The sequence below is a fragment of the Lissotriton vulgaris genome, chromosome 6 (genome assembly GCF_964263255.1).
Source record: "Lissotriton vulgaris chromosome 6, aLisVul1.2, whole genome shotgun sequence".
Lineage (NCBI taxonomy): Eukaryota > Metazoa > Chordata > Amphibia > Caudata > Salamandridae > Lissotriton > Lissotriton vulgaris.
The window spans coordinates 1,734,054,749-1,734,073,902 of NC_141694.1; the positions used below are offsets into that span (position 1 = coordinate 1,734,054,749).

The 19,154-nt window shown below is 45.4% G+C and overlaps 1 protein-coding gene across 1 annotated transcript in view; it reads right to left on the reverse strand.

The window, feature by feature from the left end:
• ALK (ALK receptor tyrosine kinase) overlaps positions 1 to 19,154 on the reverse strand; it is a 2,610,699-nt gene that overhangs the window by 381,485 nt on the left and 2,210,060 nt on the right. Inside the window, exons 12-13 of the mRNA XM_086925973.1 lie at positions 19,001 to 19,144; positions 8,532 to 8,691 (exon numbers count right to left, since the gene is read on the reverse strand). Coding sequence (XP_086782099.1) covers positions 8,532 to 8,691; positions 19,001 to 19,144 — 304 coding nt within the window. The remainder of the gene's footprint in view (positions 1 to 8,531; positions 8,692 to 19,000; positions 19,145 to 19,154) is intronic.

A 19,154-nucleotide genomic window follows, 5' to 3' on the forward strand; every position in this document is an offset into this window, starting at 1 on the left:
CCGCCGGCATGATTATGATACCGGCGGTAGCCAGCCTTTCGGCGGCGGTGGGACCGCCATGGAAAGGCTTGCAGAGAATGTCTCCAGGGGCCCATTGTGGACCCCAATGAGTTAGGGGGGTGGGTGGGTGTACATGGTACCCCCCTACATGTCCCTGTACCAGGTGGCAGGCACAGTACAGTGCCTGCCACGCAGTGCAGAGACATGCAGGACATGCTTTTTTGGACATTGTGGTGGTGCTGCTGGCAGCAGCAACTGCCGCAATGTCAAATGCCGCGTAATGACCGCCGCAGTTGGATTTCGACTGCGGAGCATACTAAATGGACCATCGGTTTTCCCGCGGTCCCAGTGAGCGGTGTTTTCCCGCTAACATGGTGGTCTGAGTGATTTTCCGACCGCCATCCTAATAGACCCCTAAGTTACAATTGATTTTCTAAATCAGACAGTTTTAGTAACTGTTACTTTTCCTATTTTGTATTTTTTAATTAGTTAAACGTGATTATTTTTATTTTATTCAAAGTTTTTACTAAAGCTTCTCCCTTCCCAACCTGCTTATGCAAACCTTTAGTTTGATAGAGTTTCGGTTTTTCCAATATGTACATAAAGGAGTTCAAGATTATTCAATTAAAATAGCGAATATATAAAAATCTACAGACATTCCAAAATAATCAATTGGGATACAATAAGTCAAACAAGAGTTGTCTATAGTTAAATAACACCAAATGCAACAAAGATGGTCAATAGAAAAAGTCAATCTACTTGGTTCTTATTAAAAACCATAAAAACAACCACTGCAGCACAGATATTAATTTATTCGAGAATAAATAAAAATAACATTGCATTGCTAGTCTCTTGACACCAACGTTTTCAAGCACTGATTTGGTCACTTGTTATACGGATCCGACCATCTCTGACAAAAGCATACTAAAATCTGTCTCCACCATATCCATCTGTCAGTTACATTTCCAATTCTCTGTTGTATATTCTCCTAGGCGCCTGCGTTTTTTTTATTGACTATTGCCATAACCTAAGTTTCAGAAGTTACCATCTCAAAGTCGCTTCACTGGTGTAAAAATTGTATCATTTCTATCCTGGATGCCAGTTAACAACCCCAAATTTTGTATGTTACCTAGAATCATCATCTATCTGCAGCTTAAACCTACCCCTCTCAGCTTTGTATGATCTTTAACCCCTTGTGTGCTTGTGACGGAACCGCTCCGTCACAAGCCACAGGTGAGCTGTGCTTGTGACGGAACGGTTCCGTCACGGCCCGCTCGGCGCGCCTGCGCGGCGCGTTCCATTGAGCGGGCGCGTTCGTGACGGAACCGTTCCGTCACAAGCACAGCTCACCCGCGTGCCGTGACGGAGCGGTTCCGTCACAAGCACGTGACCGCCGCGCGGCCGCCCTACCCCCTTAGCGCTGCGGCGGAATAGCCGCCGCAGCGAAGGGGTTAAAGAGCTTTCATCATCATCCTAAAACTATGATTTATAGAAGAATATATAAAAGTGCTCCAGGAAAAAAAATTGAAAGTCATGATTCATTGATTGAAAATTAAAATCCTGTTGCATACAAGGATTTCTAACAAGCACTGCTTACTAATGAATACATGCAAAAGTTTAAGACTTTCAAAACAGTCAACAAATGTAGACCAACAAACCAAGTTCCATTTTTAATGCCTTTCGATTGTACAATTTATGATACCCAATGATCGTTTTCAACAGGACTCCTCAAATGTTTTAAAATAATTTCTCTGATTTGCTCAAATAGAGCTAACAAACATGAACACTGTAATGGTCATTGGGACATGTTTATTTATTTATTTATAACGTTTTATATAGCGCAAACAAGATCCCGAAGGATATCAGAACGCTATCAAAATGACCATCATTCTACAAGTTACATTCGCTGAGAGTTGCTATACATGTTTCAGTCCATTAAGTACCTATACCAGTTCAGAGGTTTTATCCACTTAACAATAGAGCTCCATTTGTTTTTGATCTTTTGTTTAGAGAATTGTGTACTGTATAGATCCTAAACTGGTCCTGGGTTGCTTGTGTCCAGGTTCACGGAGGACGTGACAAGGTGGTTCGGGCTGTATTGTTCCCTTGAGGAACAGGGTCAAGACCGATTTACATATGGCTGGGTCCAAACTGAAGTGGCGTGATGAACAAAACAACAATGGGTTGGGATGTTACACCGAGTGATTGCCAGTTGTTAGACAATGTGTAAGCATTCCTTACATCACCGTTTGTGAGTTTCTTGTGCTGCCCTAGTGACAGATACATTGTTATCAAAGGTAAGTAACTTGTTCATCTGAAAGTGAGAGTTATAGATTCCTTATCTTAGAATAGATACCCGTAAACGTGTGCATAGATGCCCATGTGGCCACCTGGCATATGTCAATAAGTGGGACTCCATGTAGCTCTAGTGGAATGAGCCCACAGGACCACTGGAGGTTCCTTTTTTGCTAAAGCGTAACAAATCTTTATAAAAAAGGACAACCCATCTTGTGATGCTACGCTTTTGGACAGCCCGATCTTTCTTGGCACCCACATAGCCAATGAAGTCCACCCAGAAATCTTTAGTGTGGTCAAGTTAGGGGGACAACGCACGTTTTGGGTCCAGACGGTGGAGTCTCTCCTCCTCTTTGAAAGGGTGCGGAGGTGGGAAAAAGTTGGGCAGAGTGATAGTTTGTCCTAAGTAAAAAGGAGTAACTACTTTAGGAAGGAACGAGGGTCTTGTCCTAAGCACCGCTTTGTCCGGATGCACAGACAAGAAAGAGGGCTTAGAAGAAAGAGCCTGAAGTTCCCTCACTCTGCGAGCAGAGGTGATGGCAACAAGAAAGGCAGTCTTCAGAGTACGGAGCCTGAGAGGACAGTTGTGAAGAGGCTCGAAGAGAGCACACATAAAGTAAGTCAAGACAAGATTCAAGTCCCACTGAGGCATTATGAAAAGAGATGGAGGAAAGAGGTGGAAAATGCCCTTAAAGAACCTATTAGCAATAGGGGACTTGATCAAAGAAGGCTGATCCTGGAGCCAAACAAAAGCAGAAATGGCTGCCAGATAGCCTTTAAGAGTGACCAGAGCAGAGCCTGGCTGCCAAGATGACATGTAGATGTAGTTTATTGATTCTGTCTGTTGCACTGCCCGTAAAACCTCTTCTTTCACTTTGAATAAATGTATCTATGTTAACACATCCAGGGTCCAATTATTTTTATTTTGCAAATTTGTATATATTCTGTCAGTACAATCAAGTTCAATCATAAAGTCATTGTGGGCCTGTTATAGAGTATGAAACAGGCCTTGAAGAGAATCCCCCAGCTCTGTGTTCAAACCTGTATCAGGAATACCCCTATTGCGTAGGTTGTTTTGTTTGGATCTATACTCTCCTTCATCTATCTTGTTAAGAAGGTCTTCATGTCACTTTTCATTCTCATCAATTCTAACATCCAGTTTTCATTCCTTTCATGTATGCCCTCTGTAGAAGGTAACTCCAACTGGTTCACCCTTGTTTCTACCTTTTCTAAAATGTGATCCAGTTCAAAAATGGACTTTGGAAGTTTTGATTTTGGGAACTAATTTTTTTTATATCTCTAGGATGTGTAGGTTGATGTTGCTGTGCATTAATGGGGCTTACATGTCTTCCCTCTCAATAGATCCTGAGGACCTTTTAGTTATTCATTTAACAGTTTTATATAGCACTGTTTCCAAGGGATTGGAAATAAGGTGCTCTTCAGTGGACAATGAAAGATACGCCTACAAGAATAGTAGTTCAACATGCCATATGTTGCTTTACAAGGAACTATGAAGGAAAAAACACGTAATAACATAGTGATGTAACTGTGGGTGAGAGGGAGAGGGAGAGGAAGAGGAGAAATCGGTGCGGGAGAGCAGGAGGAAATGGATATAGGCTGAAGGTGAAACATACTGTTAAATACCATAAACATCATAGGAGCTTGTATGCAGCCCTATATCTTCAAATTATTTACTTTTAGAAAACATGTTGGGTCACATTAGGGCTTTCTTCTGTTTTGTAGCAATGGAACTGTCCAGCCTTGGATGGTCGTTTCGGAGTGATAGGCATGTCTTTTATATTAAGACGCTTGGTTGCCACATTGCAAGTTACTGCCAAATTTTGGCAATTGTATCCCCACTCCCCTGAAGGGGAGACATCACCTACAGGGAGTGAAGGTCAGATCAGCTCCTCCTTGATGCCAGGGCAATTGACTAGAGTCAGAAAAAGAGAAAACTGTTTTTTAAAGTCGCCTATCCTGATTCCGACCCAGGTTCAATGATCGCTTTCACAATAGGAGTGTCATGTTTGGCTCACTCAGGGCTGCAAGTCTATTCTCCCCTAATTAGTCTACACAGCAGTCCAGGGATTAATTTACGTGGCAGGGTGCATCTACGGTCAACCACCTTTGCTCCAGTCTCCCAGGACCAAACTAACTATGGTGTCTCTGAGGGACCACTAGTTGTTTATATAGCTGTGTTCTTCAGCTGAATCCCTTGCGTCTCGTTTCTCTATTGTACCTTACTACGTAGTCAGCTAGCCACCGCGGCCACACCCAGTGCATCAGTGAGCCCGCAGGACCTAATCTTGCTTCTCTTCTATGTGATTGCCTGCACGTGTGCTCTTCATTGCCTCACAGAATATGACAGTGGCCATCTTGGTAATCTGACACAGGGAAGGAGGTGCTACAGGCCGGGCATTGCACCAAGCCAGCAACATCTCTATCTCGTTAATTTCCATTCACGGTGACAGATAAATCTGTTTGTCGCGATCCCTCCAATGAGCAGAACCTCTACTTCTAGCCACAAATGTTCCCAGGTAAAAGTGTCTGGATCCAAGAACTTGGTGAGTACAAGTCTACATGCATCCTTGTGGTAGCCACGTTCCTCACTACAGAGAAAGTAATGTGTTTTCAAATGTGAATTAAATAAGTCCCCACACCATTAATACCAGCCATAATATACTACAATTTCTGGTGTAATATACATGCATCGGGAGAAAGATTATTGAAATTCATTTTCCTACATTTTAAATTATTTAGGTTCTGAAGAAGGCTTTAACCCCTTCCACGCTGATGACGAGCTGGGCTCGTCATGGCGTAGCCTCCTCGCACGCTGATGACAAGCCCAGCTCGTCACGCAACATGCGATTTTAGAAATCTCAGCGTGCGAGCGGAATTCCGCTAGCGCGCATGAGGTTAAAATAAGCCAGAATGTCAATATTGCTATATTTTAATCATTATGGATGCTAAAACAACCTAGATAAATGCAAGAGTTTTGCTTTGACGTATTCCTTCCCTACTTCTGTGGGACCACTGCCTGCTCTTAAAAACAGTTTTACAAACATTCACAAATGGAAAGGGGTCTCACCTACTTGAAATTGGTGGTAAAATGCCGCAATTACGGTCACAAAACATTCATACATATCGATGCGATATGGTATTAGGAAGGGATGCCCTAAACACGCCCCTTCCTAATATCGAAACGCAAACCCATTTTGTGATTCGGTAACAGGTTACTGAATCGCAAAATTAGGTTTGCTGCATCGGAAAAGCAACTTTTGCATTCGCAAATGGGCAGATTCTGCGAATCTGCCCTTTTGCGAACTCAAAAATGCATTATACATCTGCCCCTTAGCTCTGTAGAACATTGTGTACAATGTTTAATTGACATAAATGTGTTTAAAAGTGGAACCCTATGACCCAGGCTGGCTTCTCTGCTGTATAATCAATATTAAAAGAGTCAAAATTATGCATGTTGAATAGGTCAGGAAATTCAGCAGTTTAAAGAGCTAATAAATAAATAATATACAATTTGTACCAGTCACTGCTGCTGTCAAAGTTACATACCATTGCTAAATGTTAATGATCAAACCTTGATGTTTCTCACACAGCTAAGTACAAAGATTAAAAGTGATAGTTTAATAGGAGGAAGTGTTCGCCTTCATCCCTTAAAGGCCCCTGTAACTACATCACATGGCTAGGCACAGAATGTTCATCTTTGTGTCTCTGGCACGCTCGCTGTCGCTCCCAAACCTGTCCTACATTCATTTGATCACAGCCAATTCTGTTGATGTGGCGTCCAAGATAAGAGATGGGAGATTTAGCTCAACTTACTTTGTTTAAAGGATGGTTTAAGCCACCGCTCATTTCACATCGAACTTTTATCAACAGATAGAACATGTTAGTTTCTTTCTTGAAGTGTGTATTGAGTTGACGTGTCACAAACTTTTAGATATTTTAAGAGTGTGTAATGTATAAAGTTCACTAAAGTATAAAAAAGATTCACAAAAGCATTTAATGAGCACGGAAAGTTGTATACTGGGAGTACATTTTAAGAACGTTGACATGGCGTTGTGAATAGGCCCCGAAACATCTGTCCCTGTCAATAAAAATATAAAGAGGGCAAAGTCCTTTCTATTTTTACTAAATGTATATAAATATTTGCCCAGTATTCCCATTTGAGATGTTTTGGGACCAATTCACAAAGGCATGTAACATTAAGTAAAAGAGTACTACTGAAGTACAGCTTCACACGCTCAAGACACCTTGATGAGTTAGTGAATAGGTCGCTTAATGTTTATATATGTTATATATGTTTTAATTGCAGTCAATCAACTAAAACACAGATTTCCAAGTGTGGGAGTGAGCCTTTTCAGGGGTCTACTGTTGCAGGGGTTTGCCCTTCTTTGTCCTTGAGGCCTTAGACTAACAAAATAGAGATTAGCACAGAAGCTGTAATATCAAAGAAAATAGATTTATTAACCTCTCATGAGGGAGACTACGTCAATACAGTACCCTCAGGCCACTTTAGGAGGTAGTCCAAGGAGTACAGGAGCCATGGGCCTTTTATGGCCAGTTTATAGCTGAGTAAGCATGAAGACTCAAAAAGAGGCGGTACAAGTATACATAAGAATAGCTATTCACATATATGGACAACTGGAAACTACTTTGTCAACAGAGTGGGAGTAGTAACAAAAACCCTTACATCAGTTGGAATAGCCTGACAGTTATACACTAAGACAGATGCATTTTGGCAGCTACAGGCCTTCCTGAGCATGCGCAAGGCTCTGGCTCAGTGCTGAAGGAGTTAACTATAACTGATGACTCAAGCGAAATACAAGGGCAGGCAACAGTAAAGACGGGAGAAGCCCATGGCGAGCACATGGCTAACTAAAATGGCTACCATAACCAAAAGGGCTTCAGCTCATGCTATCAGCGATTTCTGCTAGTTTCCACATTAGCTATTGAAATTATCTCTCCTTATCATCCCTCAGTCAATGTTTAACACCTTGGCTGCTATGGGTTTTCCCCTCCTGTGCTGCAGATTGATGATCCCCATTATTCATGACAAAGCCAGCTCGTCATAAGCACAGGGCAGGTAACACCCATGACGAGCTGGCTTTGTCATCAGCACAGAAGGGGTTAAAGCAGCCTATATGTGACAAATTATACTACTAAGGAGGATATCTCCCCGACTAGTCCACCTGCCCCTCCCTAATGATTTCTTCCATGACTCTTTCCTCTGACACTCATTCTCTTGGCTGTCGGAAGTGGACTGTAGTGCTTTAAAATCAACAATACATAAACCAATGAATAGTTTAAATAAACAGGTCAAAAACTACAAAAGCTAACTTTGTTACATGAATTACCAGTAGTTAATAGTGTTATTACTTGGAACTCCAAGAATATCACTGGACTCCTACCATTGTTTCAGGAAGGGGGAAGCACAGCTTTACATTTGTTCAGAATGAAACATGGACAGTTTGCACTATCATTAAATTGAGGACTGATGCAGTGGACAACAAATGAAGATTAAGTGTGATATGTAGTGATATGTAGAGCTGTGAAATATACCTACTGCAAAGTGGTGTGACATGATCAACTGTTTGATTGGAGGGAGAGGAGCATTTGCTCCGTGACGAACAAAATAAAAAGGAAATGTTTAAGCCTCCTTTACAAATCAAATGTTTGCACTAAAGGAAATTCGAGGATGAATAGCTGTAGTGGTGTATTGAGAAAAAGTCATTTGCATATGAAAACTTCTGAAACTCCATTGGCAAATCCCGGTCTCCATATCTCAGTAAATGTGAATCTCTGAAAAGTAGCCCTGGCCACTAATATTAGGAATGAGGACATTTCTGTATCTAGTCTACGCAACCTTGGACAGAAACACAAGTAGACATAACTTACCATAAACAAATGTACACGTTTCTGTTTTGACGTGTCACTCACTTGCAGACACATAGGGCATGTACCTTAAAGTATAGCTATAAGAATTTATAGAAACCTTATCAACATGATTGGATAGTACAATAGCTTGCCTTATCAATTGTAACCTGTCCCATATAGGGGCGAGTGTATATTATTGGTAAACAATACAAGTGGCACACTGTCTTGTATGTGTCATAAAGAAATACACAAGTAATTAATTTTACAAAATACTGTAACCATTGCAAGAAACCTTTACTAGCACATGTTTATAGCAGACACAGTACTATACTTAAAAGAGAACTAACCTGTATGAATTAGCTGCTGGCACTCTCCAAATCTGTACTCCTCTAAGGGCTCCTGTTCCTACCACCACACTGAAGTTTGACTTCTCATAGGCTTCATCGCACAGCTTTTGACTAGGCCCATAAGGCCCACTGGCCCCACATGTTGTGAACAACCAGGCATCTGGAAACAAACGAGAAATCCATTTGCAAACTTGGTCATATTATTCAAACGCTATTCATCAAAGGGTGCTCAGCATCAGGGGGACATTGTTAGAGAAATTAGCGGAAGGCTGTGTTGTTAAACGATGGAAGAGAAAGTCTGCAGTCTTGGTGTGCCATGGGCTGAAGTTCTTACAAATTCAAAACAATCTATTTCCTTTAAGTACACACATTTGGATCAAGAATATCTCACTCTTTGGTAGCTTGGTGCAAGCAGCAAGATCATAAATATGTAAAGTAATCCCAAACCCAATTTAGTAAAAAAAAAGAACAAACATAAAAATATAAAATGATACAGACATGCACAAATCTGATGCAGGGAGCAAAAGTTAGACTGAAACGAATTCTAATGCTTAATTACGCCAAAGACACTTTCTGGAGGCAAAATCAAACAAAGTAATGACAGGGATGGAGTAGTTTCTTTTCTGTAACTCCAGTTCTGTAGTAGGGGTATCTCTGTTATAGTCATAATCTAGTGAATAGTCCCGCCCATGTGCGTGGACCCCGGAGCAATCAAAAATAATCTCTTAAAGTGTCGAAAAAAAATTAGAACTGCACAGACACTTAAGAGAGAATTTAAAGACATATAATGCAGCCTATAAAAGGCTACACTGTCCAGTACTTCAGCTAGAAATTCCACCAAAAATCCACAAAACAGCAAAGCCTGTCCAGATTTCCCTTGCCTTCAGCACAAACCCCTCTGGATGATAGAGAGGAAGACATGGACAGACAAGCCCCATAGGCTGCCATTATGTGGCTCAGAATAGGATACTGTGCCTTTAAGAGAACTTTCCAGAACTTCACAGTATCCCAGAATGCCCTGCAGGTCCCTCTTACTTTCAGTTCTTTTTGGAGGCGTAACACCCCAGACCTGTAGCATTCCTTACATGAATATCTGTCTCCACCGGGGAGGAGGGCGGGCGCTTATGACTATAACAGAGATACCCCTACTACAGAACTGGAGTTACAGAAAAGAAACTACTCCTTCTGTAGTAGGGGGTCTCTGTGTATAGTCATAATCTAGTGAATAGAATGGCAAGCCCATCCCCACACCAAAGCGGCGGTGGAGAAAAGAACCAACACCACTATTGTGCGAACAAGTTCCGCAGCGAAACCTGTCCAACCTGAGCATCCGCCCTGGCATCAGTGTCCAGACAGTAATGCTTAGCAAAGGTATGAACCGACTTCCAAGTGGCGGCCTTGCAAATTTCTGCAATCGGAACATTACGGAGCAAGGCGGTCGTGGCAGCTTTGCCCCTGGTGGAATGAGCCTTAGGCTTACCTCCAAAGGTCTTATTAGCTTTCTGGTAACATAGTTGTATGCAGGACACAATCCACCTAGAGATGGACTGCTTAGAGGTCGCAAGACCCGTCCTGACCGATCCATAATTGATAAACAATTGGTCTGACCTACGAATACCTTTGGTCTTATCCAGATAAAATTTCAACACCCTCCTAACATCCAGGGAATGCAGAGACCTTTCCGCTGGAGATGAAGGATTCTGAAAAAACGTAGGCAAAGTTATAGTTTGGTTGACATGAAAGTCAGAAATAACCTTGGGAAGAAATTTAGGGTGAGTACGCATAACAACCTTAGCAGCATGAAATACAGTATAAGGTTCATTACAACACAACGCCTGAATTTCACTCACCCTGCGGGCCGATGTAATGGCCATGAGGAACGCCGCCTTCCAGGACAGGTGCTGCAACGAAGCCTTATGAATGGGTTCAAAAGGCTCCTTCATCAAACTGGACAGCACCACATTCAATTCCCATGAAGGCGAAGGAAGCCTGACAGGAGGGAACACTTTCTTCAAGCCTTCCAAAAAGTCTTTGATCACAGGGATCTGGAAGAAGGAAGTCTGTGACGGGCTTTTCCTGTTGGCAGTCAATGCAGCGAGATGAACCTTAATGGAATGAACATTAAGGCCAGACCGCGCCAAATGCAGAAGGTAAGGAAGGATGACATCTTCCTTGCACGTCGTTGGGTCAAAGTTCCTGGACACACACCAGATACAAAACCTCTTCCACTTGTAAGAGTAGGAAGTCTGAGTGGAATGTCTCTTAGACTCCTTCAGTATGTCCATGCAATCTTCGGGCAGATTCAAATGGCCATATTGCACTATCTCAGGAGCCATGCCGCCAAACTCAGGACGAGAGGTTGGGGTTCAACATCTGCCCTCCGAACTTCGTGAGAAGGTCCGGCCTGCACGGCAACCGTATGTGTGGAAGGAGGGACCGGTGTAGAAGGTCCGTGAACCACCACTGTCTGGGCCATTCCGGGGCAATCAGGATCATCCGTGCCCTGGACCGGGACAGCTTGATGAGCACCGCTGGAATCAGGGGAATGGGCGGAAAAGCGTAAACAAAGCTGTTCGACCAGTTGATCCAGAGTGCATTCCCCAGCGTCCCTTGCTGGTAGTACCTGGAGGCGAAGTCTCGGCATTTGCTGTTTTCGGCGGTGGCAAACAGATCTACGTATGGAGTCCCCCACCTTTCGAAGACTTCTCATAGTACGTTGTCGTTTATGACCCATTCGTGGTTTTCCTGAATCAGTCTGCTCAGTGCGTCCGCCTGAACATTCTGCACACCTGGCAGATGGGTAGCTGTTATCGTCAATCCTCTGGCCAGAAGCCAGCGCCAGATCATCTGCGCCTCCCGAGACAGGGTGCGTGATCTCGACCCCCCCTGCTTGTTGAGGTAATACATCGTGGTCGTATTGTCCGTCTGTACAAGCAGAGAGTTGGTCCAGAAGGACGGATGAAAGGCCTTCAGTGCCAAGTGAGCAGCTCTGAGTTCCAGGAAATTGATGTGATACGTGGACTCCGTCTGAGACCACGTTCCTTGAATCTGTAAGTCTCCCGAATGCGCTCCCCAGCCTTGGAGAGAAGCATCCGTCACGATAGTCTGAGTAGGAATGTCCTTGTGGAAGGGAACCCCTCTGAGGAGATTCTCCGCTGAACACCACCACTTCAGAGACTGAAGAGCATGCAGAGACAGTCGTATCTTGTCGTCCCAAGATCCTTTCCTCTGGTCCCATTGGTCCTCCAAGCACTCCTGCAGAGGTCTCATGTGTAGTCGTGCACGAGGAGTGAGGAAGATACAAGAGGCCATCGACCTCAGTAGAGAAGACACCGTCCTCACTGTTGTAGATGGAGCGGTCATAAGAGCCTGAGCCTTCCGAAGGATCGATCGCCGTCGCTCCTCCGAAGGAGACACGCTTGCTGACAGCGTATTGATGGTGGCTCCCAAGTAGTGAATGCACTGGACCGGGATCGGGACAGACTTGGACATGTTGATGTGCAACCCCAACTTGTTCAAGAGAACGCACGTCTTCTGGAAGTCTGCTTGAGGTTCCGAGAAGGAGGAGGCCTTGATCAACCAATCGTCCAGGTACGGGTAGACAAACACCTTGTTCTTCCTGAGGTGTGCCGCTACCACTGCCATGCACTTCGAGAATGTCCTGGTCGCTGATTTCAGTCCGAAAGGCAGCACTGTGTATTGGTAATGGTTGGTGCCGACTTGAAATCGCAGAAACTTCCTGTGTTTGTACGCGATGGGCACGTGGAAGTACGCATCCTGTAGGTCTATGGCACAAAGCCAGTCCCCCTGTTGCAACTGAGGATAAATATGATGCAACGACAGCATACAAAATTTTTCTCTGCGAATCCACTTGTTTGCCTGCCGCAAGTCCAGAATGGGCCTGAACTCGTTCTTGTCCTTCTTGCGAACCAGAAAGAACCGAGAGTGCAGACCTCTTCCTCTTTGAGACATAGGAACGTCTTCTATCGCCCTTTTCCTTAACAGGATATCGGCCTCCGCCTGGAGCTCGCGCAGTTGATACTGCGAGCTGACCGGAGGGATCGCTGGAGGAGGGCTGATGAACCAAAGACTGTATCCATTGCAAACAATATTCAGCACCCACTTGTCCTGAGTCATTTTTCTCCACTCTGCCAGACGCTTCCCCCCACCGGAGCGGGTAACGGATGAAGGGGAAGTAACCGCTCAGGGTCGATACCCGGCCGGGCCCTTGTTCGCAGTAGAGGACTGATGCCCTCCTCTACCCTTCTGACGTTTCTGGAAGTGGCTCCGGAACTGCTGCTGTTGTTGCTGCTGCTGTCCCGAAGACTGCACCCGTCCTCTTCCTTGTGCGCCGTAGCGCCTCTGGAAAGGCCTGAAGGATTTCTTCTCTTTGGGCTTCTCCAAGCCCACAGCCGTCAGGGTCTCTGCCTCCGCCTTCATGCGGGCCATCTCATCATCTGCGTGTTTACCGAAAAGGGTCTCTCCGGAAAAGGGCAGATTGGCCACCCGCTGCTGGGCCTCCGGCTTGAGTGACGTGAGCCATAGCCAGGCATGCCGCCGCTGGTTGATTCCATGGCAGCAACCATGTGCGGCCAACAGGGAGGTGTCCGCCGCTGCACTGATCACCTGGTTTGAAACCAGCATCCCTTCCTTGAGGATCTCTTAGAAGTCCTCCCTCTTGTGGAGAAGTGTGGCTCAGTGGTTAGAGGCGGCAGACCCGAAAGCTGGGATCGACCGTGGACCAGGGTTCGATTCCCCGCCTCAGCGGGTCTCGGGCTCAAAAATTCCACGGCCTCGATAATTCTCGCTCCGGTGCCTACTCGACTTACGGGGTCTCACTCTGCAACTCTGGGCAATAGCTTGCTTAATCTCCACTACGGCCCCTCGCGGCGGGATGCCTGGCTTTCACCCTGTGGACACCCTGCCGGGGCCTCTCACAGGGGAATACCAGGACGGGTTCCCTAAGCAAGCGCCAGGATGCCCTTTGGGTGACAGGTTGCGCTATATAAGTACACATACATTTACATTTACATTTACATTTGTCTCTCGGTAGCAGTTCCACGAACTGTTAAAGGGAGTCCCACAGCGCCCGGTCGTAACGGCCTAGCAGAGCCGTATCGCTGGCAGCTTTCATGGCTGCGGAAGCGGTCCCACACGCATTCCTTCCTGCTGAGTCGATCCACCGACTCTCCTTATCTGGCGGCACAGTGGATGACGGGGAGGTAGAATGTAATTTCCTGGCTGCCGTCACAATCACCGAATCCGATACCGGATCCATTCTCAGGAATGCAGGGTCCGAATCCGGGGCCCTGTACTTCTTCAGAAGCCGGGACGGAGCGGCCTTTACCACCGCTGGCGTGAGGAACAGCTCCTCCGCAGGTTCCTTCAATCCAGGCACCAGAGGCAGCAGAGGGCGAGACAAGTGCTTCTTGTGAAGCGTCTCGAATATCACGGACGTCGTAGGTGTTGGAGCCGTCACCGTGATACCTAACTTCGCAGCACCCCTCAGGAGAACTTCCTGGAATGTGGCAATGTCGTCCACTGGAGAGATCCTGGTCTCTGGAGAATCCAATAAGGTCGGCGAGTAGGAAGTATGGGTCCTGTAAGAGTCCGTGTGGGACCTGGACCACCTCCTCCTATGGCGACACCTTGATCTGGTGGAGGATCTATGACGACTCCTCGATCTTCCTCTCCGTCAGGAGCGTGAACGGGACTTCCTCGTCCGAGGACGATCAACCGGGTCCACCGGAACGGGTGACTTGGGTTTGGACGGAGCCTTTGGTCTAGGCGTAGCCTTCTGAGGCGTCGGAAGCTTAGGCAACGAAGTCGACCTCGGAAGAACCGGAGGCGGCTTCTCAGGCAACCCTGATCCACGCTGCGGTGGAGGCAACGGAGGCGGAGTAGGTGTCCTCGGACGGGGACCCCTTGGTAACGGCGGAGGGGGAGTCACCTTCCCCGAAGGGGTATACACCTCGGAATACACCGAGCGCGGCGAACCCCCTTCTTTTCCAGCCTGGGACGTAGGCGAACCTCCCACGGTGTCAGGTCTACTTCCACCTCTCTTCAGCGTCGAAGAACGGCGACCATACGGCGAGCGTCGCCCCCTGGACGTCGAGCGTCTCTTCCTCGGCGTCGAACGCCTTCGGCGCCTCGACGGCGACCTTCCGTGCCTCGACGGAGACCTTTTGCGCCTCGACGTCGAACCTCTTTGCCTTGACGTCGAACCTCGGTGCCTCGACGTCGAACCTCGACGTCGAACCTCGGTGCCTCCACGGTGACCTCATGCGCCTTGACGGCGACCCCATGCGCCTCGACGGCGACCTCCTGTGCCTCGGCGGCGACTTCCTGTGCCTCGACAGCGACCTGGGCTTCGACGGCGACCTTGACGGCGAGGAACTCACCGATGACGCCCGCCTCCTCTTCGCCGACGGTGAATGGCGGTACCGCCTCGACGGCGAGCGCCGACGCCTGGCTCGTCGACGCCGATCGCTCGACGTCGATGCCGCCGAGGACAACGATGACACAGACACCGGAGACTTCGAAGGTCTGGTAACATCCCTCGACGCCGAGCCTCGACGTTGTTTCGTCTCCGACGATGGGGAACAGACCGCAGTCATTCCTCTCGACGCCGTAGTGGGCGCAATGGACCCAGGCGGAGAATGGTGACGTTTGCTGGTCTTCCTGCCCCTGGGGAGCCCCCCAGGGGCCTCAGCATGGGCAGAAGAAGCCCCTCCAGACCCACCTTGAGCCTTCAGTCTTCTTTCCTCGAGACCCTGAAGTCTGATCTTCTTCCTTTCCCTCAGGGTCCTTCCAGAGAAGCCTTGGCAGATAACACACTCCTCTGGAACATGAGAAGCTGGAAGGCAGAGGATACACACCTCATGGTGGTCCGACCTGGCCTTTTTTCTGGAGCACTCCGGGCATTTGTCGAATAAGGCAGGCATCTTCGACAAAAACAGAGTGAGAAAACCAAGAAGAAAGGCCCCAAAGTACAATAAAGTGCTTAAACTGTGAAAAAAAGTGAAAAAACACCAAATAAGTCCCAAAAGGGAGAGGTCAATGCTCCAGGGTCCTGCTAGCAGGAGCCGGAAAAAAGAACTGAAAGTAAGAGGGACCTGCAGGGCATTCTGGGATACTTTGAAGTTCTGGAAAGTTCTCTTAAAGGCACAGTATCCTATTCTGAGCCACATAATGGCAGCCTATGGGGCTTGTCTGTCCATGTCTTCCTCTCTATCATCCAGAGGGGTTTGTGCTAAAGGCAAGGGATATCTGGACAGGCTTTGCTGTTTTGTGGATTTTTGGTGGAATTTCTAGCTGAAGTACTGGACAGTGTAGCCTTTTATAGGCTGCATTATATGTCTTTAAATTCTCTCTTAAGTGTCTGTGCAGTTCTGCATTTTTTCGACACTTTAAGAGATTATTTTTGATTGCTCCGGGGTCCACGCACATGGGCGGGACTATTCACTAGATTATGACTATACACAGAGATCCCCTACTACAGAAGTGGTTCTCAAAACAGCTGCTCTAGATTTTCAAGTAGGGCGACAGAAAGGTTTGGGTCCTATCTCTGACTGGCTAGGACCACTCCAATATACTAAAACAGAACAAATAGCCAGACAGGTTTACTTTTTTAAGTTTTATCACATCCAGCCAAGCAGTTCTGGGTCGACTATTTTATTTGAGTTTTTTTGTCTTTTTTTATAGAAAAACTTTTTTCATTAAATTTTCATATGTCATCAAAAGAACAGTCATCAAACAATAAAGAATACATACAGACAAAAAAAAAGTACAATATATACAAGTGTTCGATATGCACAAAATCAATACTGTGAGTTAAGAAACACCAAAAACACATTAATACAATGCCTCAAATGATTTCTTCACTGGGCACCAGTCCTTCATATTATGTACAAGAAGCCAGGCGGAAAACACAGTTCATAGATACTGCCTGCCTGTCTTACTAAGCCAGAGACTAGATAAATGCTTCTGGGGTTGCACTCCTAGGGATGGAAAGTGTGGTACTATTTGAGAACCCTAGTTGCACCCTTCTTCTTTTTCCCAGGCTCGGGGTCAACGCGTTTCGAACCACAATGTAGTTATGGGTTCTCCTCAGGACACAGACTGGAGGTTGCCAAGACTGTATGTAGCACTCTAGACCACTTCTGTTGGAAAATTGCCGCTCAAGTAAACAGATTCTTAGACCTTGGCGGAGTGGCGTGTAGGAGGGAGGGGCGCCGGCCGCTCTTCGGTCCGGGACTCTTTTGAACACGTTTTCAATTCCTTTGTTTTTTGTTCGTTCAGCCACTCTCTCCGCTTGTTCGCACACGGCGTCTGGCGTTTACCAAGGCTGCTTCCTAGATCCCAGCTGCAAGAAGTTCATCAGAATGCTAAGAAAACGTGTCCCTGGGTTCATTACTCAGCTGTCAACTCCCTTAGAATAGAGGACCTTCGCCACTGCCCAGACAGAATGGAAACAATAGTCCAGCTGTCACTGGTTTGCTAGCTCTCTTCCAGGCTGGTGCAGCTTCCTCTGACTGCAGAACCTTTTACTCTCTCCCACTTTAGAATAAAAATTCAAACAGTCAAGGAAGCTCACCAGCATAGGACATAAAGGAAATGAGTATGAGCAGGTAAAGACTAGATGATTCAAGATGATTTTTCCCCTTGCAATCTGGCTTCTTTCAACATGATCTCATTGAAAGCTCCTTTATTGGATCATGGGATAACACATTGCGGTTCGCAGACAATGGCACAGGCTTCCTAGTAGTGATTTTGGATCAGTCCTCTGCGTTAGATACCATGGAACAAAATATCCAGCTGAGAAAATTGTCCAGTGGCTTAGGCAGATCATAGCACCATCAATTGCTTCAGTTCATTTTTGTCACATTGGACTCAGAAGAGAGTGGTAAGTCCTTTTAATTCCCGGTATGTTGCTGTTTTATTTTTTGTCTCTCTTTAAATTTGATATCTTTATGGTTCTAAGGTGAGAGCTCCATCTTATTCTGATGCCACCCATTATCTAAGTTGTGCCACAGCTTCAATATGACCTCTTAAAAGTATTTTGTGATACAACACCTGGTTGAATAACAACTTTCTCCAGCAGAACTATTAGAAACCTGAGATTATTGTTTTCAGGGTTCATGGCAGCTTCAGTTTGCTTACGCTCCCCATTCCAGTGGTCCTCAATCACAGGAGTTAGTTTGTAAATTGGCTGGCAGCTGTTTTCTCCAACTAGTGAAATTCAGACCAATCCTTCCTCTGCTATTTACCAAACACAAAACCCCTGTGGTGAGAGTCACTACTAACTCAAGGCTAGATTATTGCAGCTAGCTGATTACAGGTCTGCCAGCTGTCCAGGTAAACCATTTTCTTAAACCATCTCCAGCATTCACAGAACGTTGGAATAAGCCTGGTTGCTCCTCTGAGCAAAAAATACAATATCTTCAAGACTTATATATCTATCTATTGGCATTCATCCAGGGACTGATACTGGTTCAAATGAAACTGCTATTTGTAAAAATGTATTAATGGCTTAGCCCCTAAATATCTCACTAATTGGATCTTAATTTATATCAACTAGGGAGTAAAGACAGCAATTTCTCTGGGTTCCTTGTGTTCATCTCAATTCAAAAGATGGAATGGCCTCTCTAGTTTTGGATCCTTTGCTTCAGCGCTAACAACTCCCAGACCTTGGAATACACACCCAATTTGCCAATATTAGGAAACTCTTAGATCGATTGTCTTATGGTAATGTTTATGAAAACGATACCAAAAGACAAGGAGGAGTGTGTGTTAAACATGTTTTTAATAAATCAAATGCAGCTTTAATTAGTTTGCTTCTACAAATAGTACACACCGCTATCACACAGTCAACACAACAAATTGTTACAGAGGTTTCCATGCACTATAACCCATTCTTAAGCATTTACATATTTCTGCTTTCATAGCTTAACTATTCTTCCATGGGCCACCAAATATTTTTGGATTTGTTAAATTGAAAGCAATTTTTAAATCCTATTAAGAAAGCACAGAAATTACAGACATCATTTGTGGAAATAAACACCAACATTGAAACTTACCTATTTCCAATTCTATGAGTCATAATGGGACTGGACACTGGGTGTTTAATTAACCCCCACAACCAAAATAACAAAGAATGATTAAATATCAAATATTTATTTTTCACTGTCTGGAATTTTAGTGACCCTTGCTCAGACACAAATATAAAACACATTTTCTACATATTGTTGACAAAATTCTTCTTAGTATAAAGTTTATGAGGAGCTTTTTCAATTACATTAATATTTGTTCTTCTTATGCATAACGGGAAGAGAATATCAAATATGACAATTAGAGCATACAGGAGAATGCTGCATCTGTTTTGAGATACCACTAGACAACATTCCTCTTGTAAACAAACTGAGCAGCAGGTTAATGTGCCAATGCCCCTCTATCCCCACTTGCAGTACCTGTTGGATCTGAGATGAAGCTCCCCAGGAGATGAGGGTCTTCAAGTGCATCTTCTGCTGTTTCATTGTTTTTGTGGATGTTTCTGTCTAAAAACAAATTACTCAGGCTTGGTGAAGCGTTTTGAAGGGAATCTCCATCAGTGGCTGAAAAAAA